The sequence below is a fragment of the Emydura macquarii genome, unplaced genomic scaffold (assembly GCF_026122565.2).
Source record: "Emydura macquarii macquarii isolate MOO-44397 ecotype Brisbane River unplaced genomic scaffold, CSIRO-AGI_Emac_v2 contig_1386, whole genome shotgun sequence".
Taxonomy (NCBI): Eukaryota; Metazoa; Chordata; order Testudines; family Chelidae; genus Emydura; species Emydura macquarii.
The window spans coordinates 1,862,774-1,890,177 of record NW_027131523.1 but is presented as its reverse complement, the minus strand read 5'-3'; the positions used below and the strand labels follow the sequence as shown (position 1 = coordinate 1,890,177).

The 27,404-nt window shown below is 70.1% G+C and overlaps 2 protein-coding genes across 2 annotated transcripts in view; both read left to right on the top strand.

Moving 5' to 3' along the window:
- The window catches only part of IQSEC2 (IQ motif and Sec7 domain ArfGEF 2), a 41,319-nt gene extending 29,451 nt beyond the window's left edge, over window positions 1-11,868 (top strand). The window contains exons 3-15 of the mRNA XM_067552111.1: window positions 123-411; window positions 660-1,064; window positions 1,543-2,432; window positions 3,820-3,981; window positions 5,073-5,195; window positions 5,624-5,790; window positions 6,407-6,546; window positions 6,922-7,047; window positions 7,367-7,466; window positions 7,558-7,719; window positions 7,874-8,047; window positions 8,668-8,717; window positions 9,243-11,868. Of these exons, the coding sequence (XP_067408212.1) occupies window positions 123-411; window positions 660-1,064; window positions 1,543-2,432; window positions 3,820-3,981; window positions 5,073-5,195; window positions 5,624-5,790; window positions 6,407-6,546; window positions 6,922-7,047; window positions 7,367-7,466; window positions 7,558-7,719; window positions 7,874-8,047; window positions 8,668-8,717; window positions 9,243-10,199 (3,745 nt within the window). The 3' untranslated portion in view covers window positions 10,200-11,868. The remainder of the gene's footprint in view (window positions 1-122; window positions 412-659; window positions 1,065-1,542; window positions 2,433-3,819; window positions 3,982-5,072; window positions 5,196-5,623; window positions 5,791-6,406; window positions 6,547-6,921; window positions 7,048-7,366; window positions 7,467-7,557; window positions 7,720-7,873; window positions 8,048-8,667; window positions 8,718-9,242) is intronic.
- A 1,352-nt stretch (window positions 11,869-13,220) lies between these two features.
- On the top strand, window positions 13,221-27,309 carry KDM5C (lysine demethylase 5C). Its single transcript, XM_067552427.1, is given in 28 exon segments — window positions 13,221-13,742; window positions 15,505-15,517; window positions 15,520-15,581; window positions 15,791-15,913; window positions 16,102-16,272; window positions 16,757-16,885; window positions 17,597-17,720; window positions 17,795-17,979; window positions 18,159-18,317; window positions 18,532-18,651; window positions 18,887-19,045; window positions 19,366-19,547; window positions 19,941-20,103; window positions 20,382-20,501; window positions 20,638-20,832; window positions 20,920-21,101; window positions 21,302-21,426; window positions 21,782-21,929; window positions 22,073-22,169; window positions 22,728-23,106; window positions 23,239-23,372; window positions 23,586-23,765; window positions 23,982-24,128; window positions 24,559-25,074; window positions 25,455-25,512; window positions 25,827-26,026; window positions 26,127-26,333; window positions 26,467-27,309. Coding segments are annotated over 28 exon segments (4,809 nt in total). The 3' UTR covers window positions 26,476-27,309.
- Window positions 27,310-27,404: the final 95 nt, after the last annotated feature.

Sequence of the window (27,404 nt, the reverse complement as noted above, 5' to 3'; positions counted from 1 at the left end):
CAGGACTCTGTGTCCTAGAGTGGCCAGCGGACTGGGGCGCCAGGTTCTCGATCCGGGCAGGCGCTCGGCTCCGGGTGGAGGCGCTGGCCGCTCACCCCTCGCCCCCTCTGCTCTCCCCGCAGCGTCGAGGGCGACCCGCCGGGCAGTGATGCTGGGGCGGCGGTGGACAGCCCGGGCAGCCAGGCCCCGTACCGCTGCGGGGCCGAGCTGCCCAAGGCCGGGGAGCCGTACGACCTGGGCCCCTTGGCCTCCGCCTGCCACCCCCCGGCCACGGCCGGGCTGCCCTGGGCCCAGCGGGCGCGGCTCCAGCCGGCCAGCGTGGCGCTGCGGAAGCAGGAGGAGGAGGAGAACAAGCGATCGAAGGCCATGTCTGACAGCTACGAGCTCTCCACCGACCTCCAGGACAAGAAGGTACAGTGCCGCCCTGCGCCCCCCTCCCGGCTCGCCTCCCCGCTGCCGGGATCCCCCCCAATTCCCTCCAGCCTGCGCCCCCCCACGCCGCCCACCTCCCCTGCTGCCGGGATCCCGCCCCCTGGCCTACGCCCCCCATGTCGCCTGCTTCCCCCTGCCACCTCCCCGATGCCCCACCCAGCAAGGCCTGCTCCCCCCGCCATCCGTGTGATTCCCCCCCCCCGCTGACCGCCCGCCGCCCCCCGCAGGTGGAGATGCTGGAGCGGAAGTACGGGGGCTATTTCCTGAGCCGGCGGGCGGCCCGCACCATCCAGACGGCCTTCCGCCAGTACCGCATGAACAAGAACTTCGAGCGGCTGCGCAGCTCGGCCTCGGAGAGCCGCATGTCACGGCGCATCGTCCTCTCCAACATGCGCATGCAGTTCTCCTTCGAGGAGTACGACAAGGGGCCCGCGGCCGCCCCCTACTTCGAGGGCAAGCCCGCCTCCCTGGACGAGGGCACCATGGCCAGCGCCCGGCCTCACCTGCTGCAGCGCGGGGGGCTGCCCTGCGGGGGCTCCTGCCGGGCCGGCCTGGACAGCGGCTCCCTCCACGCCTCCTCCGGCGACTTCTGCAGCGAGATCACCGAGCTGGAGGATTCCTTCGCCAAGCAGGTGGGGCAGGACGCCGGCCCCGCCCTCCTCACAGCTCTTCCCCCCGCCCGGCAGGGACTGGGGGCGCCCCCTCCCCCAAATCTCAGCTCCCCTTCCCGCTCCTGGGCGGGGCTTATCCAGAGGGGGAGGGGCCTGTTTTGGGGGGAGGGGCTTGTCTGGAGGAAAGGGACTAATAGGGCAGTCCTGCTTAGGGGGAGGGGCTTATGAGGAAGGGAGGAGCCAGCTTGGTTAGAGGGAGGAGCTTGTCTGGAGGGGAGGGGCTTATGGGAATTTCACCAAGGGGTGGGGCTTATAAGGGGGGGGGAGGGATTTTCAGGCAGTTTTGCTTAGAGGGCGGAGCTTGTACAGAGGAGAGGGGCTAACGGGGCAGGCCTGGCTAGAGGGAGGGGCTTATGGCTGCTCCTGGCGAAGGGGAGGGGCTTTAGGGGTGGGGCTTACATGGGCGTGGCCTCTCACCCTGCCCCGCCCCCCCGGTCAGGTGAAGTCTCTGGCGGAGTCGATTGACGAGGCCCTGAATTGCCACCCGCTGCCGGCGCCGGAGGGGGGGGGCCCCGGCGTGGGGGGGGGCCCCGGCCCCCTGGAGAAGAGCGAGTCGAAGGAGCAGCAGGGGGACAGCGCGGCCACCTCCTTCAGCGACGTCACCCTCTACCTCGACGAGGGGGTGCCGGCCTCGCCCCTCTCCCTCGAGCGGCCCCCCAGCTTGGAGCCCCCCGAGGTCGGCCCCCCGCCGGCCCAGCCCCGGCCCGAGTTCTGGGGGGCCCCGGCGCGGGAGGACAGCCGGGAGAACGGGGCCGGCCGGCGCGGCCCCCCCGGCCTGGAGTGCCGGGACTTCCGCCTGCGAGGGGCGCACCTGCCCCTGCTCACCATCGAGCCCCCCAGCGACAGCTCGGTGGACCTGAGCGACCGCTCGGAGCGCAGCTCCGTGCACCGGGGCCTGGCCTTCGAGCCGGACGCCTGCGGCCCCCACGGCACCCTCAAGCACCCGCCGGCCCCCCCGCCCCCGGCCCCCTCCGCCCGCGCCGCCCTCCCCCACCGGCACTTCCACGCCGAGCCGCCCCCGCCCCCGCCGCCCGGACGCCTGGGTCCCGAGCACTCGGACGGGGAGAACGACAGCCTGCGGAGCAGCTCCAACTCCAACGAGACCATCAACTGCAGCTCCGGCTCCTCCTCCCGCGACAGCCTGCGGGGGCCCCCGCCTCCGCCCCCCCCGGCCCCACTGCCTGCCAGCGCCGGGGGAGGGGGCCCCGGGGCAGGGCTCTGCAAGCAGACGTACCAGCGGGAGACCCGCCACAGCTGGGACTCGCCCGCCTTCAACAACGACCTGCTGCAGCGGCGCCAGTACCGCATCGGCCTCAACCTCTTCAACAAGTGGGTGCCCCCCCCCCCGCTCGGCCGGTGCCCCTCGCTTCCCCCCTGCAGATCCTGGGCCCCCCCAGCCTGGCCGGTGCCCCTCGCTCCCGATCCCCAGCCCCCCACTAGCCCAGCCCCGGGCTCCCCCCTGCCCCCCAGCTCTGGCACAGTGTCGGGGGGCTGGAGGGATGCTGTGGTCTCTGACGCGGTCACTGCCCTGGAGCCGTGCCTCACCCCGTACCTCCGGGGCAGAGCCAGCGCCTGCAGCGGGGACCTTTCCTGCCCTCCCCTCATTCTAGAATCCCAGCCACGTTCTGGATCGGGCCGTCTAGAATGCCCTGGAAGCAGCCCCCCCCGGGGGGCTTTAGCATGAGACTTCCCTCTGTGGTGTTCTAGATCCGTTTATCTAGTCCGTTCTCAAGAGGCTGCATCAATGTACGTTGCCGCGTCTACAGAGCGGAATTGGTCTCCACTCTGCTCTAGAACACACCCATTTCCAGAGCAATCTGTCGGTCTTCCGGGGTGAATGATCGGGGTCATCTGCCACCTTCCAAACTGGCCCGGTTCTAGACTTGCACTGCTCTAGAACAAAGGGATGTCTTACCATTTGGTTTTGCCTTAGGGTCATTGACTTTCTTCTAGAGCGGCTGAGTTATGGACTAGTATTGATGGCTCCAGAGCAACAGAGCCACCATTCTGGATTAACACAAGATAAGCACTGGGTAGTCTGGAGTAGTCCTTAGTAGATAAGAGACAGGCTCTAGGTAATTGACAGCGACACATCCAATATTCTAGATTGAGTGTAGTTCGTTCTGGAGTGTCCCCTTTAGACTCACTGATGGCAATAGTGTAGCAATAGTGCCTGTGCTCTAGATCAACACCAGGCTGTTCCATGGCAGAACTACATAGAGGGCCAGACATGTCCGTTCCAGAACGTGGTCTTGAACATTTGCTCAAAGGTCGTACCACCGGCAAGAGCCCCCCTGAGACCCAGGCGTCCAGCACTCAGTCCAGTCCTTTGTTCTCTAGAATGACCAACTTCTCGACCGCTGCTCTAGAAGAGCACGGCCTTGTCTACAGCAGGTTCTGGGAGGGTGGCGTTCTAGAGCAGTGGACTCTTTTAAAACATCCTAGAATGACCCGGTTCTAGAACAGAGGCGGTTGGGGCTGTAGGATGACATTTTCTGGAACCTCCATGCTCCTTCCAGAGGGGACCGGACCTGGGTCTGGTCTGGTTCTAGCATGGCAGGGATCTGGAATGTCTGAGCTCTGGAATGGCATTTCTGGAACAGCCGAGTTCCTGGTTTCTCTCCCCTTCCCCTTCTGGGTAATGTCTCCTCTCCGGTTCCTCATGGGGCAGCTGTGATCTAGAGGATGGTGACTCTACACCCTTTCTCTCCTGCAGGAAGCCAGAGAAAGGGATCCAGTACCTGATAGAGAGGGGGTTCCTCTCGGACACACCGGTCGGGGTAGCTCACTTTATCCTGGAGCGTAAGGGCCTGAGCCGGCAGATGATTGGGGAATTCCTCGGCAATCGGCAGAAGCAGTTCAACCGCGATGTTCTCGAGTAAGGAGCTGCCTAGGAGGCATTAAAGGGGGGAGGAGGCTCCAGCATGGGGTTTTCTGGAGATAGGGGAGCAGGTACCCGGAGCAAAGACAGCAACCACTCCTTGAGCTGTGTATTTTAGTGTGCGTGTGCTCTAGACAGCGTGATCTAGAGCAGGGTGCACGTGCTGCCTGGAAAGGAACAGCGGGGATCATTTTCCAGAGCATGTAGAGTGGCTGTGACTTTACCAATGTGCTTGTTCTAGAGCATGTGCTCTAGACTGTCTGCTCTAGAGCTCGCTGAGCAGGGACAGGCATCTGGGGAGTCAGCAGGGTGACTGTGAACTGAACCACGGGCTCTTTCTATCCTGGGTTCTAGGATACACAAGGTGGGAGGGCATGAACAGACCCCTGTGTTGGTTCTAGAGCAAGAATGAGCTGGGTGAGCTCCAGACTGAATCAGGAATCAGGAAACAACCTCTGTGAAGATGGGGCCAATTGTTCTTTTTCTAGTGCGCGGGAGATGAGACAAGCTGTGGCTGTTTGTGATGTTTGGTGAATGTTCTAGAGTCCGGGCTCTAGAATGATTCACTGGCGCTTTCTGTGTGGAAAGAGGGCAGACGGCTCCCGGTTCTAGGGTCTGGGTGCTGGGCAGTGCTAGATTGCTCCCCCCACTACACGGGGGCGAGAGGCCCGCAGCTGTATCGTCTGGGATTCGGGTGCTGTCTGTGAACGGGTTCCCGCGTGTTCTCACGCACACGCTCCAGATCGCAGGGTGAGACAGCCGGTGTCAGTGTCAGACAGAGAGGGGCGGTTTCTAGCGTGATCTAGAACAAGTTCCCGAGTCCTCCTGGAACAGCGCATGTTCTAGTAGGAAAGCAGCCGGCTGGGTTTGCGGGTGTGCGATTCCTGGGCGCGGTGTCTGTACGTCGCCATTCGTGAAAAGAGTTCTCAGGTTCTTCGACGGTGGAGCGTGTTCTAGCTAGAACGGGGCACCTGGAGTCTCCCCAACTCCCCTCACCTGTCCCCCACAAGGCTCTAGAGATTGGAATTTGGGTCTCGGGGGAGCTTCTGGAGGGGACCCCTCACTGACGCCCCCCTCCCTGCTTTCAGCTGCGTGGTGGATGAGATGGATTTCTCCAACATGGACCTGGACGACGCGCTCCGGAAGTTCCAGTCCCACATCCGGGTGCAGGGGGAGGCGCAGAAAGTCGAGCGCCTCATCGAAGCCTTCAGGTCAGTTCGAGAACGTTCCCACCACGCAGGCAGCTTCCTGTTCTAGAGGGCAGCCACAGATTTCTAGAACGTGGCGTTGCTGGGGACGACCAGGTTACTGGCCATCCCATGTAGTGGCCGTCGCGTTCTAGAGCACGGCCATGCTAGAGCCCACCCCAACAGCCTTTCTGGAGCACGCTTGAAGCTGGCGCCTAGGGAGGGTGATCTAGAACGCAGGCATCGCCCTGGAACGCAGCCTCGGGGCAGCAGCGTCCAAACCCAAGAACCCAGACGGTGCGGGTGGCATTCTAGAGCGGTCTAGAAGGTGGTTCCAGGGTACGCCATGCCGTGGGGGGGCAGGGGAGCGAGGAAGGACAGTTCTGGGCACGGGGGGGGGCTGGCATCGCCGCCTCTGTCCTTCACCCTCTGCTCCCCGCCGCCCTGCACAGCCAGCGCTACTGCGTCTGCAACGCCCCGCTGGTGCGCCAGTTCCGGAACCCGGACACCGTCTTCATCCTGGCCTTCGCCATCATCCTCCTCAACACCGACATGTACAGCCCCAGCGTCAAGCCCGAGCGGAAGATGAAGCTGGACGACTTCATCAAGAACCTCCGAGGTAAATGGGAGGGGCCGGGGATGCTTAGAACCTCCCCCCCCCGCCCTCCCCGGTGTTGGGAAATAGCCTGTGGGAGGAAAGCGTCTAGATCCCCTGGCCTAGAAGGAAGAGGGATTCAGAACAGCTGGTTGATGGAGGAGCTGTGAGCAGAGTTGATCTGGAACTTCTAGAACCCACCTTTAACTCCCCCAAACGTCCAGGACGCTGGAGCCCAGGGATTTGAGTGGCCAGGGCCTGTGCCGGGATCCAGTGAGATGGGACCCGGAACAGATGGGATCTCTGCTAGAGGACCAAGCGCTGGGATCTAGAGCTGACGGGGGGGGGGAGAATCCTCTGCTCTAGAATGAGCTAGGCGGGAGGGTCCAGAGTCTCAAGGCCTGGATCTACGATGGGCCGGGATCCTAGAGCTGCAGGGCCAGGCTGGGATCTAGTCCGGCTGCGGGATGCAGCAGGGAGCCGGGGCCCAGATCCCCCTGGGATCTAGAATGCCAGGGTTCGGCACCCCGGGCTGCATCGTCTGTTCTAGACCGGCGGGGGTCCTGGGTGGGTGGGTGGGGGCCCTTGGGTGGTGTTTGCCTGCCCCCCAACCCCATGTCCGTTTGTCCCCCGCCCCCAGGGGTGGATAACGGGGAAGACATCCCCCGCGACCTCCTGGTCGGGATCTACCAGCGCATCCAGGGCCGCGAGCTGCGGACCAGCGACGACCACGTCTCCCAGGTCCAGACCGTCGAGCGCATGATTGTGGGGAAGAAGCCGGTGAGTGGGGGGGCGGGGCCTCCTGGGGAGGGGCGGGGCTTCCACGGGGGGGGGGGAGGGGGATGGGCTGCCCAGGGGAGCAGCGGGGCCCCAGGGATGAGGGGCTTTGGGGGCGGGGCCTGTCAGGGGCGGGGCTTCCGTGGGTGTGGCCTTGCAGGTTGAGGCGGGGCTAGAGGGGTGTGTGGCTTCTGGGGCAGGGCCTCTGGGGGAAGGGGAGGAGTCTTTTCAGAGTGACATGTAGGGGAGGAGTTTGTCAGAGAAGAGGGAGGAGCTTCTCAGGGGAGGGGGAGGGGCCTCAGGGATGAAGGGAGGGGGCTTTTGGGGTCTTCTGGCAGCGGGACTCCTGAGCCGGCTCCTCCCCCTCCTGCCCCCCAGGTGCTGTCCCTGCCCCACCGCCGCCTGGTCTGTTGCTGCCAGCTCTTCGAGGTGCCCGACCCCAACCGGCCCCAGCGGCTCGGCCTGCACCAGCGGGAGGTGTTCCTCTTCAACGACCTGCTGGTGGTGCGTGGGGGCTGCCCGGACGCCTGGGTCCCATCCGTGTCTAGGGTGGGGGGAGGGGCTGGGAGCCAGGACGCCTGGGTTCTCTCCCTGGCGCTGGGAGAGCAGTGGGGTGTATAGGGCAGAGTGGGGGGGTGCTGGGAGCCAGGACGCCTGGGTTCTCTCCCTGGCTCTGGGAGGGCAGTGGGGTGTATAGGGCAGAGTGGGGGGGGGCTGGGAGCCAGGACGCCTGGGTTCTCTGGCCGGCGCTGGGAGGGCAGTGGGGTGTACAGGGCAGAGCGGGGAGGACTCTCGCTGACCCCCCCTCCGCCCCCGCTCCCAGGTGACGAAGATCTTCCAGAAGAAGAAGATCCTGGTGACATACAGCTTCCGGCAGAGCTTCCCGCTGGTGGAAATGCACATGCAGCTTTTCCAGAACTCCTGTGAGTGCCCCCCCCCGCCCCATGACAAGACCCACAGATCCCCCCCGCCCCAGCCCCAGCCGGGCCTGATTCTCTGTCCCCCCGCCCCCAGATTACCAGTTTGGGATCAAGCTGCTGTCGGCCGTGCTGGGCGGCGAGCGCAAGGTGCTGATCATCTTCAACGCCCCCAGCCTGCAGGACCGGCTGCGCTTCACCAGCGACCTGCGGGAGTCCATCGCCGAGGTGCAGGAGATGGAGAAATACCGCGTGGAGTGTGAGTGCCGGGCGGGGGGGGGGGGGGGCGTTGAAGATGTCTGGAGTGCGGGGCACGGCGTCCCTAGGGGCCACTGGGGCAGGAGGGGGGGCTGCGGGTCCGGAATGAAGGGCGCCGCTGGCACCTGACCCTGCCCCCCCTCTCCTCCCCGCAGCGGAGCTGGAGAAGCAGAAGGGGGTGATGCGCCCCAACGTCTCCCCGGCGGGGGGCCCCAAGGACGCGGTGAACGGGACCCTGGCCCGGAGCAGCCTGGAGGACAGCTACGGCCCGGGCGAGGGGCTGAAGCGCAGCGCCCTGAGCAGCTCCCTGCGCGACCTCTCCGACGCCGGTGAGCCCGGACGCCTGGGTTCTCGCCCTGGGGAGGGGACCCGGGGCTAGTGGTTACAGCTGGGGGGGAGGGAGCTGGGTTCCCGGACGAGGGGAGCGGTGGCTAGTGGTTACAGCGGCTGGGAGCCCGGACGCCTGGGTTCTCGCCCCGGTTTGGGGAGGGGAGCAGGGGCTAGTGGTTACAGCGGGGGAGGGGGCGGAGAGCCCGGACTCCTGGGTTCTCTCCTGGTCCATCAGGTTCTTTCTGGAGGAATCTGGCTCCCCCTGGTGGCCAACATCCAGGTGAGCCGCTCAGCCAATAGGAAGGCCCCTGGGCCAGAGGGCGGGACTGTGGGCGTGGCCTGGCTGGGTTAACCCCCGCCGTGCCAGGGGCCCGACGCTGGCTCGCTCTCTCGCTCGCTCTGCTTTGCTCTCTGGGCCTGGGGGGGGGGGGGGGTGACGCCCCTCCCCCCACGCGCCCCCCACATTCTGGGCTTTGTCTCACTCAGGCACCTCTTGCCCCCCACCCGCCCCACGTTTCCCCACTTGCCGGCTGGGCACCGTCTCCCCCCGGGGAGGGGTGTCTGGGGGGCGGGGGGGTGGCCTCGCTAATCCCTGCTGTGTTGCCCCCCCCCCATGCAGGCAAGCGGGGGCGCCGTAACAGCGTGGGATCCCTGGACAGCACCATCGAAGTAAGTGGGGGGGCGACGGGGTGTCCTCCTCCCCCCCCACCGAGTACCCGTCTGTCCACCTCGGCTGCCTGTCTGTCCGCCTGTCTGCTTCCCATCCGCCCATCCCTGGGGGGCTGTGGTTCCAATGCCCCCCATTTCCCCCCGTGCGCCTCTCTGGGGAGGGTGCCCCAGCATGCTTTGCTTCCGCTGGCCAGCCGGGTGTGGACGCATCCCTCCTCCCCCCCACATTGCAGTCTGCTCTGTTCCCAGCATGCTTTGCTCCTCCAGTCACGCCAACCCTGCCTGTGGGGCCGTGTCCTACCCACCCCATAGGCCCCCTGACCCACAGATCTCACCCCCCTTCAGGTAGCCGGGGAAGGTTTGGAGTGGGGGGCAGGAGTGTATGATAGGGGTGGGGCTTGTAATGGGGTGGGGTCCATTAAAGTGGGTGGGGCTTGTAAAAGAGGGCGGGGCTCAGATGCCAGCGTTCTGATCTCTGTCTGTCTGTCTGTCCGTCTGTCTGTCCGTCCGTCCCCCCTCCCCCAGGGGTCTATCATTAGCAGCCCCCACCCCCACCAGCGCATGCCCCCGCCCCCCCCTCCGGAGGATTACAAGGCCCAGCCCCGCCCCATCTCCAACTCCTCCTCCTCCTTCCTGGGTTCGCTCTTCGGCAGCAAGCGGGGCAGGGCCCCCTTCCCGCTGCCCCCCGGCCAGGCCATGGCCTCCTCCCCCCACCCCCCACACCCGCTGTCCCCGCCCCCCGAGGGCCCCTCCAAGCTGCAGGCCCTCCACGCCCAGTACTGCCACGTGGCTCCGCCCCCTACCCCCAGCAGCCTCCACCCCCCAGCAGCCGGCCCCTCCCCCCCACTGCCCCCCACCGCCGTCCAGCCCCCCCGCTTCCACATGCCCTCCCAGCCCCCGCTCTCGGCGCCCCCCCAGAAGCAGACGCCCCCGGCCTTCCCCCTGGTGCACCAGCACTACACCCTCCAGCGGCCCGGGCACCAGAGGCGGCCCCACCAACTGCCCCCCTCCGCTGCCCCCTCCGCCCACCCACCCTTCCCCCTCCACGGCCGCCAGCCCATCTCTCCCCTCCCCCTCTACAGCCCAGCCCCCCAGCTCTCCCACACCTACCCCCAGCACGTGCCCCAGGGGGGCCAGGGGCAGCACACCCTCCACCGTCAGCCCCCCAAGCACTTCGTCTTCAGCCACCACCCCCAGCTGGGGCAGCGAGGGGGGGGCGCCCCGCCGCCGGCCCCCCACCACGGCCCCGCCCACCACCACCACGGCCCCACCCCACACTCGCCCATCCCTCCACACCCTTCCTACCCACCCCTGCCCCCGCCATCGCCCCACACTCCGCTCAGCCCGCACTCCCCCGGGGCCCCCACCTCCCCGCTCCCCCAGCATGCCCCCATGCACCCAGGGGGGCCCCAGGTTATGCCGGGACAGGGCAACCCAAACCCGAAATCCAAGCCAGTCAATAGAATTAGCACCGTAGTCTGAGCCGGGCCTGGGGGTGGGGGGGGTTGGCACCCAACCATCCCTTAAAGGGTCACTATTGATATATAAATCCAGCGTGAGGGGAGCCCCGATCCCTGGCAGTCCCCCCCCCACCCCGAACTTCCCAGGACTGGCGAGGGAGGAAAATACAAATCGCAGCTGAGGACGGCCCCAGCTCGTGACAGCGATGGACGGAAGAATCGGGGAAACTGCAGCGCCGCCTCCGGCCACCAGAGGCCAGTGGCGTCTTCATGGCATGGCTCTGTGGAGATTTTGGGGGACTGTGTGTGTGTGTGGGGGGCTGGGCCTTTAAACGGGGTGCAGGCTGGGGCCTCTGCGCTTGAGTCCCTAGATGAGGCCACTTCCCGCTCCCCCCCCCCCGCTTCTCCCCGTCCTGTCCTTCCCCCCCACCCCTGCCCCGGCCTAGGGGCCGCCGGGAATGCTGGGAAGTGTAGTTCTATTTTTGTAGTCCCGTCCACCCCCCACCCCTCGCCCCGTTGCACTAACTTTCATTGTCGCACCTTGTTGCACACAGCCCCAGGGGGCCCACGGGGGGGGATGCCCCCATGGGGGGGGGCGGGGATCCCCTTTTACTTTGCACATGGCTTGTGGCTTGCTGCTGTTTGACCTGGTATGGGTTTTTTTTGGGGGGGGGGGGGGAGAATCCCCAGGATATTGGGGGGCCGGATCTGGGGGGCATTCCCCTCCCCCCATGTCTGTAATAAGGGCTACTCCCAGCCGGAGCCGTTTTCCCTTCCCCCAACTCCAGTTCTGCCCCCACAAACAATTTGCACTGAAAGAAAACCCTTCCCCCCTCAACCTGCCTCACTCCCCAGTACTTAACGGCAGCCCCTGGGGGGGACCCCATGGAGCTCCAGTAGGCCCCCCTTTTCTGTGAAGGACTCATGGGCCCCACGGCTGTTTGTATGGGGGAGGACTCCCCCTCTGGAAATGATCCCCATGCGGCATTATATGCGGCTGTTCCCCACCGTCCCGCCCCAGAGGTGGTTGCATCTCTGCCCCAGGTGAATCTTGTGCACTTTATTCCCTCTCCCCCACAAATACAACTTCTGCAATATCACCCCCTCCCCCTGTCTCTAGTCTGCGGCCCCCCAGCTGGGAGCCAGGACTCCTGGGTTCTATCCCTGGCTCTGGGAGGGGAGGGCTAGGGGGGTAGAGCAGAGGGAAATGGAGGCAGAACCCCAGAGTCCTGACCCCAGCCATCCCTGCTCTGCTCACCAGACCCCGCTCGACTCCCAGAGCTGGGGCGAGAACCCAGGAGTCCTGCGCGAAAGCACTTCAGAAGCCCCGTAGCCAAGGCTGTCCCCTTTGCCCCTCCACCTCAGGGCTGTGCTCCCCCGTTTTTCTTGGGGTCCCCTGATGTCTGGTCGCCCCCCAGCATGCTCCTCACCCCGTGCCCCCCACCCTGATACCTGCATTGAATTTGTTGCTGTACAGACCCCACTGTATATAGTATACATTATAAATAGTGAGCCACAGTTTGGGGTCCCCTCGTGCGCCCCATCGTTAGGGGCCCCCCCAGAGATCCTGGCTCTAAGTCGACGAAATGACTGTATTTTTGTTCCCTCCCCCCCCCCCCCGTCCTCCTCCTTGTATATAAGAAAGTGTATATTTGATGCTTCATAAACGACCGATGTCCTTTCTGTGTTAATCCTCTGGGGTACGTGCGTTCTTTATCCCGCCTCTCCGGGCCGCCGTGGGGCAGGGAGTGGGGCGGGGGGCTCTCCTCGGGCAGTCGGGGCCGGGGGGGGGGGAGGGGGCGGCACCGTTGGTGAAGATATACTCCTGAAGGCTTTGTGTTCCTTCAGAGCCCCTGGGCCGTTGCTCCCCTCCCCCGGAGTCAGGGCATGAACCCCGGAACCCCCAAGTCTGGGGCTGAGCTTGCATTGCCATAGGGCCCTACCCCACCCACTTTCCAGGAGACGTGAGAGTCTCTTAAACTTCCTGTCCCAAACTGTGACATGGCCGCTCCCCAGCCACCCTGCCCCAGAGCTGGCCGCATCTCAGCGCCGGGTGAGCCCGCCCCATGGGGTCTTATGTGTGGCCGTTCCTCAGCTGCCCTGCCCCAGAGGTGGCTGCATTCTCAACGCTGGGCGAGTCCGACCCACGCGATGTTATGTGTGGCTGGTCCCCAGCTGCCCCGCCCCAGAGCTGGCTGCATCTCAGTGCTAGGCCAAGGCCGTGGAGAGCTGGCACTGGTGGGGGAGGGGGCGGGTACCATAGGGGAGCTGCTGAGGGGTGGGGGGGACCGAGCAGCAGGGGGGTGGAAGGGAGATGGGCGGGGGCAATGGGGGAGGGGCTGGAGGGGGGAGGGTGAAGAGGAGGGGGCCGGGCCGGAAGAGAGAGGGGGTGGGAGGGGCTGGTGCGAGGCGCCAGGGGGCGTGGCCTGGTTTAGCTCCTCCCCTTCCTGTTTTCCCTCCCTCGGCGCAGGCGCCCTGCGGCCCTTTAAACGTGCGCAAGAAGTCCCGGCTTATTCCTCTCACCGACAGGGGCGAGAGAGGTATCCCTCCGCCGCGGACTATTTCCTCTCCCCTTCGCCGCTCCTGGCGGCTCCCCCGCGGCCCGGCGCCCGGCCCCACCCGCCTCGGTGGGCGTTTCTCGGCCACTCCGGACCCGCCGGGCCCGTTCCCGAGCCGCCCCGGCCGCGCCTCAGGGGACCCCCCCTTCCGCCCCCCCGCGGCGGAGGGAGACGCTCGGTAGCGGCGGCGGCGGGCAGGCGCAGCGAGCCCAAGATGGCGGCGGCTGCCAGGCCGGGGGAGCCGGCGGGGCCTGAGCGGGGGGGGGGGCAGGTACCGGGCCGCGGGGGAGCCCGGCGCGGAGGGGGGGGAGCCGCGGCCGGCGGAGGGATCGCGGCGGGGGGGCGGCGGGTGAAGCGGCGGCGGAGGGATCCGCGCGGCCTAGGCGGCCCCGGCCAGGCCTCGGGCTCGAGTGGGGGCCGGGCCGGGCATGGCCCCCTGAGGGGCGGCGGCGGCAGCCAGGGCGCGGCAGCGGGGCGGACCGGACATGGAGGATCGGGCCCCCCAGGAGCGGGGCCCCCCGGCCGAGGAAGGCGGGGGCCCCCCGGCCGAGGATCGGGGCCCCCGGCGGGCGTGGGAGGATCGGGGCCCCAAGGCGGATCGGGCCCCGCCGGCCGAGGAGCGGGGCCCCAAGGCGGATCGGGCCCCGCCGGCCGAGGATCGGGGCCCCCGGCGGGCGTGGGAGGATCGGGGCCCCAAGGCGGATCGGGCCCCGCCGGCCGAGGATCGGGGCCCCAAGGCGGATCGGGCCCCGCCGGCCGAGGATCGGGGCCCCAAGGGGGAGCGGGGCCCCCGCGGGGGGCCGGGGCCCCGGGCGGCCTGGGCGGAGGCGGGCGAGTGGGGCGGCCCGTGGCCGGGCGAGGCCGAGCCCCCCGAGGATTTCCTGCCGCCCCCCGAGTGCCCCGTCTTCGAGCCCAGCTGGGCCGAGTTCCGGGACCCCCTGGGCTACATCGCCAAGATCCGGCCCATCGCCGAGAAGAGCGGCATCTGCAAGATCCGGCCCCCCGCCGTGAGTAGGGGGGGCCCCGGGGGGGCATCCCCCATCCAGGGGTGGGGGTGGGGTGAAGGTTCCCTGTGCGGGGGTACCAGGGGGGTCCCCGGGTCATGGCAGTGCCCCTGGAAAGGGGGGGGCTGTGGGGTGCCCCACACGGGGGGGAGGGGTGCCTGGTGACACAGGGAGTGGGGGGCCCGGCAGGCTGGCGCTGACCTGGCATCTGATTTAAAGCGGGGTGTGGGGGGGGGCACCGGCCCAGTCCCGGGACAGCCATGACCCCCTCCCCCCCCGCTCCAGTCTCCGGGGGCGCTAGGATCTGTGGGGTCCAGTTCCCAGCCCCGCCCCCCACTTCGCCTGCTGCTGGGGGGTGCTGGGTGCGGGAGGCAGATCGGGGCCGCGGGATATGGGGGGGGGGGATCTCAGCCCCCCCAGTATCCGTGAAACGTTCAATATGGCTGCCACCGCTCCAGCCTTTGTCTGGCAAACAGTGCGTTGGGGGGTGGGGGCCTGTTGGCTAGAGGGGCCTTCCCCGCCGGAGACCTGGGGGGCAGCCCCCCAGCATGGGACCCACAAGGCCCCTCCCTCCCTCAACCCACTGCTCCCCTCTTCCCCCCTCCCCCGATTCTTTTGTGGCCTCCTCTTCCATCCTCCCGGCTGGGCCATTGTGATGGCTCCCTGCTGGCCGGTGGCTGGGGGTTTCTCTGGCCCGGGCCCTCGCTGGCTAGCTGGAGTTTGGGGAGGCAGGTCCAAGGAGGGGGGGATCTTTGGGGCAGCTCGTCCCGTCCCTCCCTGGCCCGTCTCGGTTGCATCGGCTCGACGCAGGAGCTGGGATAGTTTGAATTCGGCCTCTGTGGGTTTCGCTGGCCTGCGTCACTTGCGTGTCAGATCCTGGGGCCGTGGGTCACCCCCCCCCTTCAGAAATCGGGGCCAGGGCAGTGATTGTCCAGCTGGGCTAGTGAACGCTCAGCTGGGCTACTGACGGTGCAGGCTGCCGTACCTCCCCCAGGCCCAGAAACCCCTTTGATTGGGCCCTTGGCGCGCCGGGTGTGGTTCGCGCTGGTTGCAATCCTGGCAGAGACACTCTTAGGCCTCAGGCCTACAGGGAGAGATTCTAGGGATATAAACTGGGACGCTTGCCCCAGAAGTGGCTGCATCTCTGCGCGGGGCGAGCCCTCCCAGGGAGACGTTACGTGCGGCTGTTCCCAGCTGCCCCGCCCCAGAGGTGGCTGCATCTCCGTGCCGGGCGAGCCCTCCCCATGAGATGTTGTGTGTGGCTGTTCCCAGCTGCCCCGCCCCTACCCTAGAGGCAGCTGCGTTGCTGTGCTGGGTAAAATGCAGACGTTCTTGGGTAAGGTTTTGCCCGGCCATAAGAGTGCTAACCCTGGGATCGGGGCAGGTGCCCCCGGGCACCGTGGGGTGTGAGAGGTGTCTAGTCTGCTCTCAACTGTCCCCCCACTTAGCTCCCCCACCGGCGTGGAGGTGAGGAGCGGGCCTGGCAACGGGTGACCTCCTGTCCCCCGGTGGAGGGGATGGGCCCTGCTCTGCAGGCGTGTGAGCCCCCCATCCCCTCCTGGGGGGCAGTCGAAGCCCCGGGGTGAGCCAGGTGTCTGCGGTAGGTGGAGGAGCCGGGCGTGTTTGATCACGGCCGGCAGAGTGTTCCCCCTGCGGGCAGATTCTGGGGGGCCAGGGCTCAAGGCAGTGGCGTCTGCTCCACCCCCAGCCCCCTTTCGCGGGGTGTGGCGGCCGTACTAAGCACCTCTCTTCTCACCTCTCCCAGGACTGGCAGCCCCCTTTGCTGTGGAAGTGGATAACTTCAGGTTCACCCCTCGCATCCAGAGGCTTAACGAATTGGAGGTGAGCTGGGAGGCCAGTGGCCACCGGGTGGCTCTTCCCCAGCTGCTCCGCCCCAGAGGTGGCTGCATCTTGGTGTCAGGGGAGCCATCCCTGCGGAGCATTATAGGCGGCTGTTCCCCAGCTGCCCCGCCCCAGAGGTGGCTGCATCTGAAGCGTAGCCCTGCGCCGGCTGGTGGCTCTCAGGCTGACGCTTCCCTCCCTGCCCCCAGGCGCAGACGCGGGTGAAGCTCAACTACTTAGACCAGATTGCGAAGTTCTGGGAGATCCAGGGCTCCTCGCTCAAGATCCCCAACGTGGAGCGGCGCATCCTCGACCTCTACGGCCTGAGCAAGGTGGGGGGGCGGGGGGGTGCAGGTCGGGAGTGAGGGGTGCCAGAAGAGCAGGGGTGGCCGTGGGTCCCAGGCAGTGCTGGGGGCTGGGTCCGAGGGGAGCTGAGGGGGCTCCGGGGGGCGCTGGTGGAGCTGGGGGGGGCTCCGGACGTGGGGGCCGGCGGCTCAGGGCTCTCTTCCCCCCCCCCCAGATCGTGCTGGAGGAGGGGGGCTACGAGGCCATCTGCAAGGACCGGCGGTGGGCCCGTGGGGCCCAGCGACTCGCCTACCCCTCTGGCAAGAACATCGGCTCCCTGCTGCGCTCGCACTACGAACGCATCATCCACCCCTACGAGCTGTACCAGTCGGGGGCCAACCTGGTGGTGAGCGGGGCTGGTGCCGGGGTTCTCGGTGCGGCGGGGAGGGGGGTTGGGCGCCAGGATGCCTGGGTTCTCTGCATGACTGGGGGGTGGCTGGGTGCTGGGACGCCTGGGTTCTCTGCACGCAGGGGGGGGTGGGGGGTCTAGTGGTTAGAGTGGGCGCCAGGACGCCTGGGTTCTCTGCGTGGTGGGGAGGGGGATAGGGGCTGGGCACCAGGACTCCTGGGTTCTCTGCGTGGCATGGTGGGACGGGGGTCTAGTGGTTAGAGTGGGGGCTGGGGGCTGAGCGCCAGGACGCCTGGGTTCTCTGACTGGGGGGGAGGATCTGGGCTGGGCACCGGACTCCCGGGTTCTCTGCGCGCCGGGGGCGGAGCTGTGGCCAGTGGCAGGCAGGCCGGCTGATGCCAGGCCCCCGGGGCAGGCGCCTGGTCCCGCCCTCGGTCCCGGGTTCGGGGCCCCTCCGGCTCACCCCGCGTCTCCCCGGCAGTGCCACGCCCGGCCCTTCGACGGCGAGAAGGACAAGGAGTACAAGCCGCACAGCATCCCGCTGCGCCAGGCCGTGCAGCCCTCCAAGCTGAACAGCTACGGGCGCCGCGCCAAGCGCCTGCAGCAGGACGTGAGTGGCTGCCCCCTGCGGGCCTGGCCCGCCCCCCCCAGCATGTCCGGAGGTGGGGCGGGAGCCGGGGCGCCTGGGTCCTCTGGCAGGGCAGTGGGGTCCAGTGGGTAGAGCGCGGGGAGGCTGGGTTCTCCTTCCCGCCTTGCCCTGTCATGGGCAGGGGCCGCCCCTCGCCGTGGGTCACTTCGGTGCCTGTACGTGATCAGGACCCACCCCTCAGCCCCTCAACCCACGAGCCCCCACTGCCCTCCCGGAACCGGGGGGAGAACCCAGGCGTCCGGGCCCCCAGCTCCGCCTCTCTTCACACTGGTTCACCAGCAGCTGGGGGGGGGAGGCGGCTTTGTCCTTCTGGGCTCCAAACCTGGGGCGACCCCCCCCTCGGAGCCCCCCCGCCCATCGCTGACACCCCCCACCCCCGTTTTCTTGCCCCTCTGCAGGAGTCCGAGGCCTGCCCCGAACCAGCCGGCCCCTCGCCCCTGGGAGCTGAGCGAGCGCCCACGGCCTGGGTACAGTTCCTGGCGTCTGTCCGGCCCCCCCGCCTCGCTCTCTGCCCCCCACCCCTTGGTGCAGGCCCTGCTCCTGCCCGGTGCATTGTGGGACAGCTCGCGCCCCCTTCCCCGGCTGTCCCTGATCTCCCGCTCTCCTCTGTGGTTTCTGGGGGGGGGGGACTGCAGCCCCTGGCCCCCCCCCGCTGACTCTGGCCCCCCGCAGCCGGAGCCGACGGAGGAGGACATCGAGAAGAACCCGGAGCTGAAGAAGCTGCAGATCTACGGCGCCGGCCCCAAGATGCTGGGCCTGGGGCTGGTGGCCAAGGACAAGACGCTGCGGAAGAAAGGTGAGGGGGGGCCGGCCCGGCGGGGGCTGCGGGGAGGGGGCCTGGGGCTGTGCTGACTCCTCTCCCCCCCCCAGACAAGGAGGGGCCCGAGTGCCCCCCGACGGTGGTGGTGAAGGAGGAGCCCCCCGGGGCGGATTTGCGGGCGGAGCCGGCGTCGCCCCGGCCCTTCGTGGAGGTGAAGGAGGAGCTGAGACACAGCCCCGAGCCCTGCACCAAGATGACCATGCGCCTGCGCCGCAGCCACGGCAACACCCAGTTCGTAAGTGGGGGGGCCGGGGCCCCCCAATCCCCTGGGCCGGGGCCCCCAATCCCCTGGGCCGGGGCCCCCAATCCCCTGGGCTGCCCCCCCCACCCCCGAGCTGTCTGGGTCGCTGGCCCCGGGTATCTGCCCCCCGAGGGCCAGGCCCTGACGCCGGCGCCCCCCGCCCCGCCCCACAGATCGACTCCTACGTGTGCCGGATGTGCGCCCGTGGCGACGAGGACGACAAGCTGCTGCTGTGCGACGGCTGTGACGACAACTACCACATCTTCTGCCTGCTGCCCCCACTGCCCGAGATCCCCAAGGGCGTCTGGCGCTGCCCCAAATGCGTCATGGCGGTAAGGAGCGGGGCCCGCGGCGGGGGCTGGCTGGGCCTCTGGCTCTGATGGGGGCGGGGGGAGACCGGGCCGGCTGGGCCCCTGATGCGGGGGAGGGAACTGGGCCGGCTGGGCCCCTGGCTTCATGTGTGGGGCAGGGACTAGGCTGCCTGCCCCAGCTGGCCCAGTGGGTCTCTGGGGGGCCCCGGCCTGACGCGCCCCCCACCCCCCCCAGGAGTGCAAGCGCCCCCCAGAGGCGTTCGGCTTCGAGCAGGCCACGCGGGAGTACACGCTGCAGAGCTTCGGGGAGATGGCCGACGCCTTCAAGGCCGACTACTTCAACATGCCGGTCCACGTGAGTGAGCCGCCGGGCGGGGCGGGGCAGGGCCGGACGCCTGGGTTCTCCCCCCAGCTTGGGGGGGCGGGTGGGTCTAGTGGGTTAGTGCTGGGGTGGGTGGCTGGAGCCCGGACGCCTGGGTTCTCTCCCTGGCTCGGGGACAGTGAGGTCTAGTGGTTGGAGTGGTGGGGGCGGGGGCCCGGACGCCTGGGTTCTGGCGCGCCGGTGCCCACCCGTGCCCGCCCGCCCGCAGATGGTGCCGACGGAGCTGGTGGAGCGGGAGTTCTGGCGGCTGGTGAGCAGCATCGAGGAGGACGTGACGGTGGAGTACGGCGCCGACATCCACTCCAAGGAGTTCGGCAGCGGCTTCCCCATCAGCGACAGCAAGCGGCGGCTGTGCCCCGAGGAGGAGGTGGAGTGCCCCCTGGGGGGCAGGCCCCGTGCCCCATTCCCCCCCCCCCCACCAGTTCCCTGCCCTGGGCTGGATCGCAGACCCTGTGCCCCATTTCTCCCCCCCAGGGGCCGGATCGGGGCCAGCACCCCCTAGAGGGGACAGGCCCCATTTCCCCCCCCCCCACCACAGCTGGTGCCCACCCTGGGCCAGCTCGGGGCCGGCACCCCAGGGGGACCAGGCCCCGTGCCCCCCTCCCCCTGCCCCAGCCAGCCGGCGTGGCCGTGGGCCGGGCTGGGGGCCGTTGGCGCCGTCTGACCTCCCCCCCCGCCCCCCCGCAGGAATACGCGGCCAGCGGCTGGAACCTGAACGTGATGCCGGTGCTGAAGCAGTCTGTGCTCTGCCACATCAACGCCGACATCTCGGGCATGAAGGTGCCGTGGCTCTACGTGGGCATGGTCTTCTCCGCCTTCTGCTGGCACATCGAGGACCACTGGAGCTACTCCATCAACTACCTGCACTGGTGCGCCTGGGGGCGCCGTGGGGCTGGGGGGCGTGTCCTGATCCCCACCCTCCCTGGGGGCGAGCCCAAGATGTGGTATGGGGGTGGGGCTGGGGGCGAGGAGCTGGGCATGGAGGGGGGTGCCCTGACCCATCCCCCGCCCGCAGGGGCAAGCCCAAGACGTGGTACGGGGGGGGGAGGCGCCGTGGGGCTGGCGGCCGTGCCCTGACCCATGTCGCCCGCCCGCAGGGGCAAGCCCAAGACGTGGTACGGGGGGGGGAGGCGCCGTGGGGCTGGCGGCCATGCCCTGACCCATCCCCCGCCCGCAGGGGCGAGCCCAAGACGTGGTACGGGGGGGGGGGGAGGTGCCGTGGGGCTGGCGGCCATGCCCTGACCCATGTCCCCCGCCCGCAGGGGCGAGCCCAAGACGTGGTACGGGGTGCCGTCTTTCGCGGCCGAGCACCTGGAGGACGTGATGAAGAAGCTGACCCCGGAGCTGTTCGAGAGCCAGCCCGACCTGCTGCACCAGCTCGTCACCCTCATGAACCCCAACACCCTCATGGCCCACGGCGTGCCCGTGAGTAGGCCCCGCCCCCACTGCCCCCTGGCCACGCCCCCACTGCCTCTGTGCCCCCAGTGCCTCCCCAGTCACCCCCCTGGCCACACCCCCTGCATCCCCATGTCCCGACCACAGCCCCAACCCCCTGCTCCTGGCCACACCCACCCCTGCATCCCCCTCCCCGGCCACGCCCCCACGGCCCACCCCCTGCTCACTGCCCTGGCTATGCCCCATTCACTCCCTCCTCCACCTCCAGCCATGGTCCCGCCACTCACCGCCCCCTCCCGCCCCCACAGGTCGTCCGGACCAATCAGTGCGCGGGAGAGTTCGTCATCACTTTCCCTCGGGCCTATCACAGCGGCTTCAACCAGGGCTACAACTTCGCCGAAGCCGTGAACTTCTGCACGGCTGACTGGGTGAGTGCGCCCGGACGCCGGGGTTCTCCTGGCTCTGCGACGGGAGCGGGGGCGAGTGGTTAGAGCGGGGGGCAGCTGGGCGCCGGGGTTCCACTGATGGCAGACCCGGACTCCGGGGTCCCTCCCTCCTCCCCAGCTGCCGGCCGGGCGCCAGTGCATCGAACATTACCGCCGGCTGCGCCGTTACTGCGTCTTCTCGCACGAGGAGCTGATCTGCAAGATGGCCGCCTGCCCCGAGAAGCTGGACCTCAACCTGGCGGCCGCCGTGCACAAGGAGATGTTCATCCTGGTGCAGGAGGAGCGCAAGCTGCGCAAGGCGCTGCTGGACAAGGTGGGGCTGGGCGGGGGCCGGGGGGCGGCCGGGGGGGGCGGGCTGGGCCCCGGCTGCGGCCCCGAGCTGACCCCTCTGCCCGCCCAGGGGGTGACGGAGGCGGAGCGCGAGGCCTTCGAGCTGCTGCCGGACGACGAGCGCCAGTGTGACAAGTGCAAGACGACGTGTTTCCTCTCGGCGCTGGCCTGCTACGACTGCCCGGCCCGCCTGGTCTGCCTCTCCCACATCCACGACCTCTGCAAGTGCCCCAGCAGCCGCCAGTACCTCAGGTGCGCCCCGGGGACCCAGGCGTCCGGGCCCCAGTCCCAGCCCCCCCCAACCGGCCACGGGATCCGGCCCTCCCGCGGCGAGCCACGGGTCCCAGATCCTAGCCCCTCCCACAGCCCTGGCCGCGGGCCCCAGGCGTCCGGGCCCCCGCCCCTGGGCCCCAGGGGTCCTGGGCCCCGCCCGGCTGACGCTGTGCCCGCAGGTACCGCTACACGCTGGACGAGCTGCCGGCCATGCTGCACAAGCTGAAGGTTCGGGCCGAGTCCTTCGACACCTGGGCCAACAAGGTGCGGGTCGCGCTGGAGCTGGAGGACGGGCGCAAGAGGAGTAAGCACCCGCCGGACGCCGGGGTCCCCGGGGGGCGGAGACTGAACCGAGCCACGCCCAGCGCTGGGGCCTCGCCCCCTTCCCTGCCCCCGGGGGTGATCGGGTCACTCCTCGGTGTCCCCCGCTCGGGCCCTTAGCCCCACCCAGTCTCCCCTCCCCCTGACACCGCCCCCCTGCCCCCCAATCTAACCACTAGGCACCGCTCCCTCTGTGAGCTGGGCGGGGACCCAGACATCCTGGCGCCCAGTTCCCCGGGCTAACCGCCAGCCCTCCCAGCCCCACGAGCCGGGCGGCTCCTGGCACCCCGGGCGCGCCCCCTGCCCCCGGCCGGCCGTGCTGACGCGTCCCGTTGCAGCGCTGGAGGAGCTGCGGGCGCTGGAGTCGGAGGCCCGCGAGCGCAAGTTCCCGGACAACGAGCTGCTGCACCAGCTGAAGGGCTGCCTGGGCGAGGCCGAGCGCTGCGTGTCCCACGCCCTGGGGCTCATCAGCAGCCTGGAGAGCGGGTGAGTGTGTGGGGGGGGGGGGCGCCCGCCCGCCGAGCTGGGGCCCTGCCTGCTCCCATGATGCTCTCCGTTGCTCCGCCCATCCTGAGCCCGCCGGCCCTGTGGCGGGGAGTTCCCCAGGTTAACCCCCTGCTCTCGCCCAGGCCACCAGCTGAGCCGCTGTCGCTGGACGAGCTGCGCGACTTCCTGGAGCGCATGAGCAACGTGCCCTGCGTCATGCACCAGCTGGGCGACGTGCAGGTCCGTGGGCGCCCGCGCCAGCCGGGCACGGCGCGGGGGGAGGGGACATGGGGGGAGGTTCTCCAGGCCTGGTGGGGCTGGGCCCGGGCGGGGATCCGGGGCCAGTGTTGGGTGCAGGGGTGGCTCTGGAATTGGGGGCAGGGCTGCTTGAGGGTGTCTGGGGTGGGGGGTGTTTCTGGGGCCGGGGGGACCCAGGGCGGGCGGTGGTAGCTGGTGGGCCGGGGCGGGTGAGAGGAATCCAGGGGGGGCAGGTTAGGCGGGGGACACCTGGGCTGGGGCCTGGGAGGATTCGGGGGCCAGGGCAGGCAGACAGGGGCTGGGTCGGAGGGATGCGGGGGGGCAGGTCGGGGAGTTACCGGAGGGCATCGGGGGGCAGCGGCTGACGTCCCCCCCCCCCAGGCGGTGCTGGAGCGGGCGGCAGCACGGGAGGCTCTGGGGGGGCCGGGGAGCAGGTTGGGGAGTTTCTGGGGGGGGGGCGGAAGGGGCTGGGGGGCGCAGAGGGGGTCAGGGGGGCCGGGGGCAGCGGCTGACGTGTGTCCCCCCCCCCCCCCCCCGCAGGCGGTGCTGGAGCGGGCGGTGGCGTTCCAGGCGGAGGCGCGGGAGGCGCTGCGGGAGCTGCCGGCCAGCGCGGCCCAGCTGCAGGGGCTGGCGGCCCGGGGGGCGCGGCTGGGGGTGGCCGTGCCCGAGACGCGCCAGCTGCAGCGCCAGGTCCAGCAGGCCGCCTGGCTGGAGGAGGTGAAGCGGGCCCTGCGCTCGCCCCGCGAGCGGGTGCCCCTGGCCCTGGTGCGGGGCCTGGCCCAGGCCGGCGCCACCGTGGCCCCCAGCCCGGCCGTGGAGAAGGCCCGGGCCGAGGTGCAGGAGCTGCTCACCATCGCCCAGCGCTGGGAGGAGAAAGCCCATCTCTGCCTCGAGGCCAGGTGAGCGCCCGGACGCCGGGGTTCTCTGCGCTGGGGGGGGGGGGCTGGGAGCCCGGACGCCTGGCTTCTCTCCCAGCTCTGGGAGGGGAGTGGGGGCTAGTGGTTAGCGCAGGGGGGCTGAGCTGTCCCCTTCCCCCCCCCCCCCCAGGCAGAAACACCCCCGGCCACCCTGGAAGCCATCATCAAGGAGGCGGAGAACGTCCCCGTGCACCTGCCCAACATCCTGGCCCTGAAGGAGGCGCTGGCCAAAGCCCGGGCCTGGATCGCCGACGTGGAGGAGATCCAGGTGGGGGCGGGGCTGGGGAGTTGGGGCGACCCGGCGGGTGGGCTGTGGGGAGTTGGGGCGACCCGGCGGGTGGACTGTGGGGAGTTGGGGGGACCCGGTAGGTGAGGGCTGGGGGCGTTGGACGCTGACGGGTGGGGGGCTGGTGTGGGGCGGAGAGGCGGGTGCTGACCCGGGGCCGTGGGCCCGGCGCTGACCCTCCCCCTCACCCCCTAGAACGGGGATCACTACCCCTGCCTGGACGACCTGGAGGGGCTGGTGGCCGTGGGGCGCGACCTGCCGGTGCGGATGGAGGAGCTGCACCAGCTGGAGGTGCAGGTGGGCACGGCCCACTCCTGGCGCGAGAAAGCCTCCAAGACGTTCCTCAAGAGGAACTCGTGCTACACCCTGCTGGAGGTGCGGGGGGGGCAGGGGGCTGTGGGGCCCTGGGGGGAGGGGGGGCTGGGGCCCCGGGGTGGCAGGTGTCGTCCGTGGGGCCCGGCGGGCGGGGGAGGCAGGGGGCATCCGTGGGGCCCGGCGGGCGGGGGAGGCAGGGGGTGTCCGTGGGGCCCGGCGGGCAGGGGGGCGGGGGGCACAGCGCGCACAAGCACAGCCCGTGCCCTCTGCCCCCAGGTGCTCTGCCCCTGCGCGGACGCCGGCTCGGCCAGCCCCAAACGCACCAAGTGGCGCCGGGAGCTGGAGCCGGAGCTCGGCCTCTACAAGTCGGACACCGAGAGCCTGGGGCTGTCGGCGCAGGACCTGCGGGACCCCGGCTCCGTGGTGAGTGGCGGGCGCGGGGCCTGGGATGGGGGCACTGGGAGAGATGGGGTGGGAAAGCGGGGGGGCCTGGCACCCCTGGGCGGTCAGATATGGGGGGGTGGGCACGGCTGGGGGAGCAGCGGCAGTGACATACAGCGGGTGGGCCACGGGGGGCCCGGCAGGCTGAGGGGGGGCCCGGCAGGGGCAGGCGAGGGGCCGAGGGGGGGGCTGAGGGGGGGGGGGGCCGGCAGGGGCAGGCGGGGGGCTGAGGGGGGCCCGGCAGGGGCAGGCGGGGGGCTGAGGGGGGCCCGGCAGGGGCAGGCGGGGGACTGAGGGGGGGGCCCGGCAGGGGCAGGCGGGGGGCCGAGGGGGGCCCGGCAGGGGCAGGCGGGGGGCTGAGGGGGGCCCGGCAGGGGCAGGCCGCCCCCCTGACCGGGCCCCGGTGCGGCAGATCCTGGCGTTCAAGGAGGGCGAGCAGAAGGAGAAGGAGGGCATCCTGCGGCTGCGCCGTGCCAACGCGCTGAAGCCCGGCCCGCTGGCGCCCGGGGCCCCCTCCTGCGTGTGCGGGCAGCCCCCCGGGCCCGGCATGCTGCGCTGCGAGCTGTGCCGCGACTGGTTCCACGCCCCCTGCGTGGCCTGGCCCCGCCTGGGCGCCCAGCGGCCCTCGCCCGCCTGGTGGGAGTGGGACGCCAAGTTCCTGTGCCCGCTGTGCCAGCGCTCCCGCCGCCCGCGCCTGGAGACCATCCTGGCCCTGCTGGTGGCCCTGCAGAAGCTGCCGGTGCGGCTGCCCGAGGGCGAGGCCCTGCAGTGCCTGACGGAGCGCGCCATCACCTGGCAGGACCGCGCCCGCCGCCTGCTGGCCTCCCCCGAGCTGGCCGGGCCCCTGGAGCGCCTGGCGGCCCTGCGCCAACGGCTGCAGGGGGACGCGGGGGCCCTGCGGGAGAGCAGCCGCAACGAGCAGCACAAGGTGGGCGGGGGCTCTGCCGGGGGGGCTGGCTGGGGGGGCTCGGCCTGGGGCTGGGCGGAGGGGGGCTGGGCCCTGGCAGGTGCGTGGGGGGCTGGGTGGGGAGCAGGGCGCTGGGCGCACTCAGCAGGCAGGCAGGGCCTGGCACCAGGGGGCCATTGCGGGGCGGGTGTGGGGCACGGGGGGGGCTCTCCTGTGGGAGTCGGGGCCAGGGGGCGGCAGATCCCCACATGAGCAGCCGTCACGCCCCACCCCAGAAGTGGCCGATTCCGGCGCGGGTGAGGGATCCCTGGGTGCTGGACCCCTAGATTTGGGTGCTGGGGTCCCTGGGGCATTGGGCCGCGTGCCCCCCTCTCACCGCTCTGCCCCTTCTGCCCCCTCAGCTCTCCCTAGAGAACGGTGACGCTGCCACGCCGGAGAAGACGGGTCCCTTCACCTCCGGTAACGTGCCCCGGTCTGCACTGGGGGCTGCAGAGGGTGGTGGCTAGTGTGTGGGGCAGGGGCTGGCAGTGAGGGGGACGGGCTGATGCCAGGGGGCAGGGGCTGGCACCGAGGGCGCCGTGTGGGGGGCAGGGGCTGGCAGCGAGGGGGACGGGCTGATGCCGGGGGCAGGGGCTGGCAGCGAGGGGGACGGGCTGATGCCGGGGGCAGGCTGGCGCCGAGGGCGCCGTGTGGGGGCAGGGGCTGGCGCCGAGGGCGCTGTGTGGGGGGCACCAGGCTGCCCCTCCGCCTGACGGCACCCCCTCTCACCGCAGACCTGGAGGCGCTGGGCGCGGCGCTGGCCCGGCTGCAGGGCGCGGCGCTGGAGCTGCCCGAGGGGCCGCGCCGGGCGCTGGAGGAGCTGCTGCTGGAGGGCGACCTGCTGGAGGTGACGCTGGACGAGGGGCAGAGCCTCTGGAGGCTGCTGCAGGCTGCCCGCGCCCCCCCCGTCGACACCTTCCGCCGCCTGCTGGAGGTGGGACCGCGGCGTGGGGCGTGGGGGGCACCGGTTGGGGGCGGGGGGGCGCTGGGGGGCGGCCCGGTCCCGTCCGGCTGACGCTCCCCATCGCCCCCAGCTGGAGCAGGCGGAGCGGCGTGGGGCCCGGGCGCGGGGCCGGGACCGGGACCGGGACGCTGAGCGGCGCCGGAAGCGCCGGGCCGAGCGGGGGGAGCTGCCCCCCCTGCCGAAGGAGGAGCTGGAGCCAAAGAGGAGCCGGGCGAGCGAGCCCCCCGACGCGGCCCCCCCCGGGGCCGGCACCGACCACAGCCACAACGGAGTCGGGGTGAGCGGAGCGGCGGGGGCGGGGCTCTGCTTGCCAGGGGGTCCCCGGGTCGGGGGGCACTGGGGTCCCCTGACCGCCCGGGGGTATCCGTGGGGTGCCCCCCACTAACCCCCTTCCCCCGTTCTCTCCACAGCAGTTGTGACGCCGGCAATGGCCCCCTCCTCCGGACCGGCCGGCTGCCGCGCCAGCGCCCTGACTGGGGGGGGGCCGGGGGGCGGAGGTGCCCCCCCCAGACGCACCCGCCGGGCCGGACTCTGCCAGCGATGTAATTATTTTACGTTCTCCTTCCTTTTGTATCACGGATACCTCGGCGCAGAGACGGGGGCTGGGGGGGCCTCGGCCCCCGGAACTGAGCCCCCCATGGACCTCTCGGGGACCCCCCCGCTACCAGCACAGCCGGATCGGCCGGACCAGCGCCCCTCACTGGTTGGACTGACCCTGGGGGGGGGACAGGCCCCCCCCCCACTGCAGCCCGGCCCCCTCGGAGCTGCACAGCCGCCCCCCAGCCCGGGACGGGTTTTTTATAGGAATTGGGGGAACCACTTTGGGGTTTTGGGGGGCGGCAGGGCTGGGAAGGGGGGGAATCGGGTCCGGTCCCAGCCTGTCCCATGGCGCCCCCCGGGGGCCCGGCCCTGACACTAAACCTCTCGCTGTCTCTCTAGTGCTGCTCTGCGAGTGCTGCTCACGTCCGCTCCGCGCCGCCGCGGGCCCGGCTCTAGCCCCCGGAGCCACACGCCTGCGGATCTGTGCCCGGTCCAGGGCCCCGCCGGCCCCGCGCCCTCTCAGCTCCTCGCCGCCCGGGGGGCTGCCCCCAGGGCTGAGTCGCGCCCGTTCTGCCCCGAGGAGGGCGCTGTGGGCGCCCCACTCTGCCCAGCCTCTTTCCCCAGCCCCGAGCTCTGCCCAACCTCCCCCGGCCCTAGGAAGAAGCACAAAAAGCGTGGCCCCGCCCTGGCCACTCTGCTGCCCCTGGACCCAGGTCGAGTCCGGGACGGGAGCCCCCGGCGACCCCGGTACCAGCTGTCGGACGGCGCCGGCGCCCTGCAGGCAGCCGGGGACCTGCGCCCTGCTCCG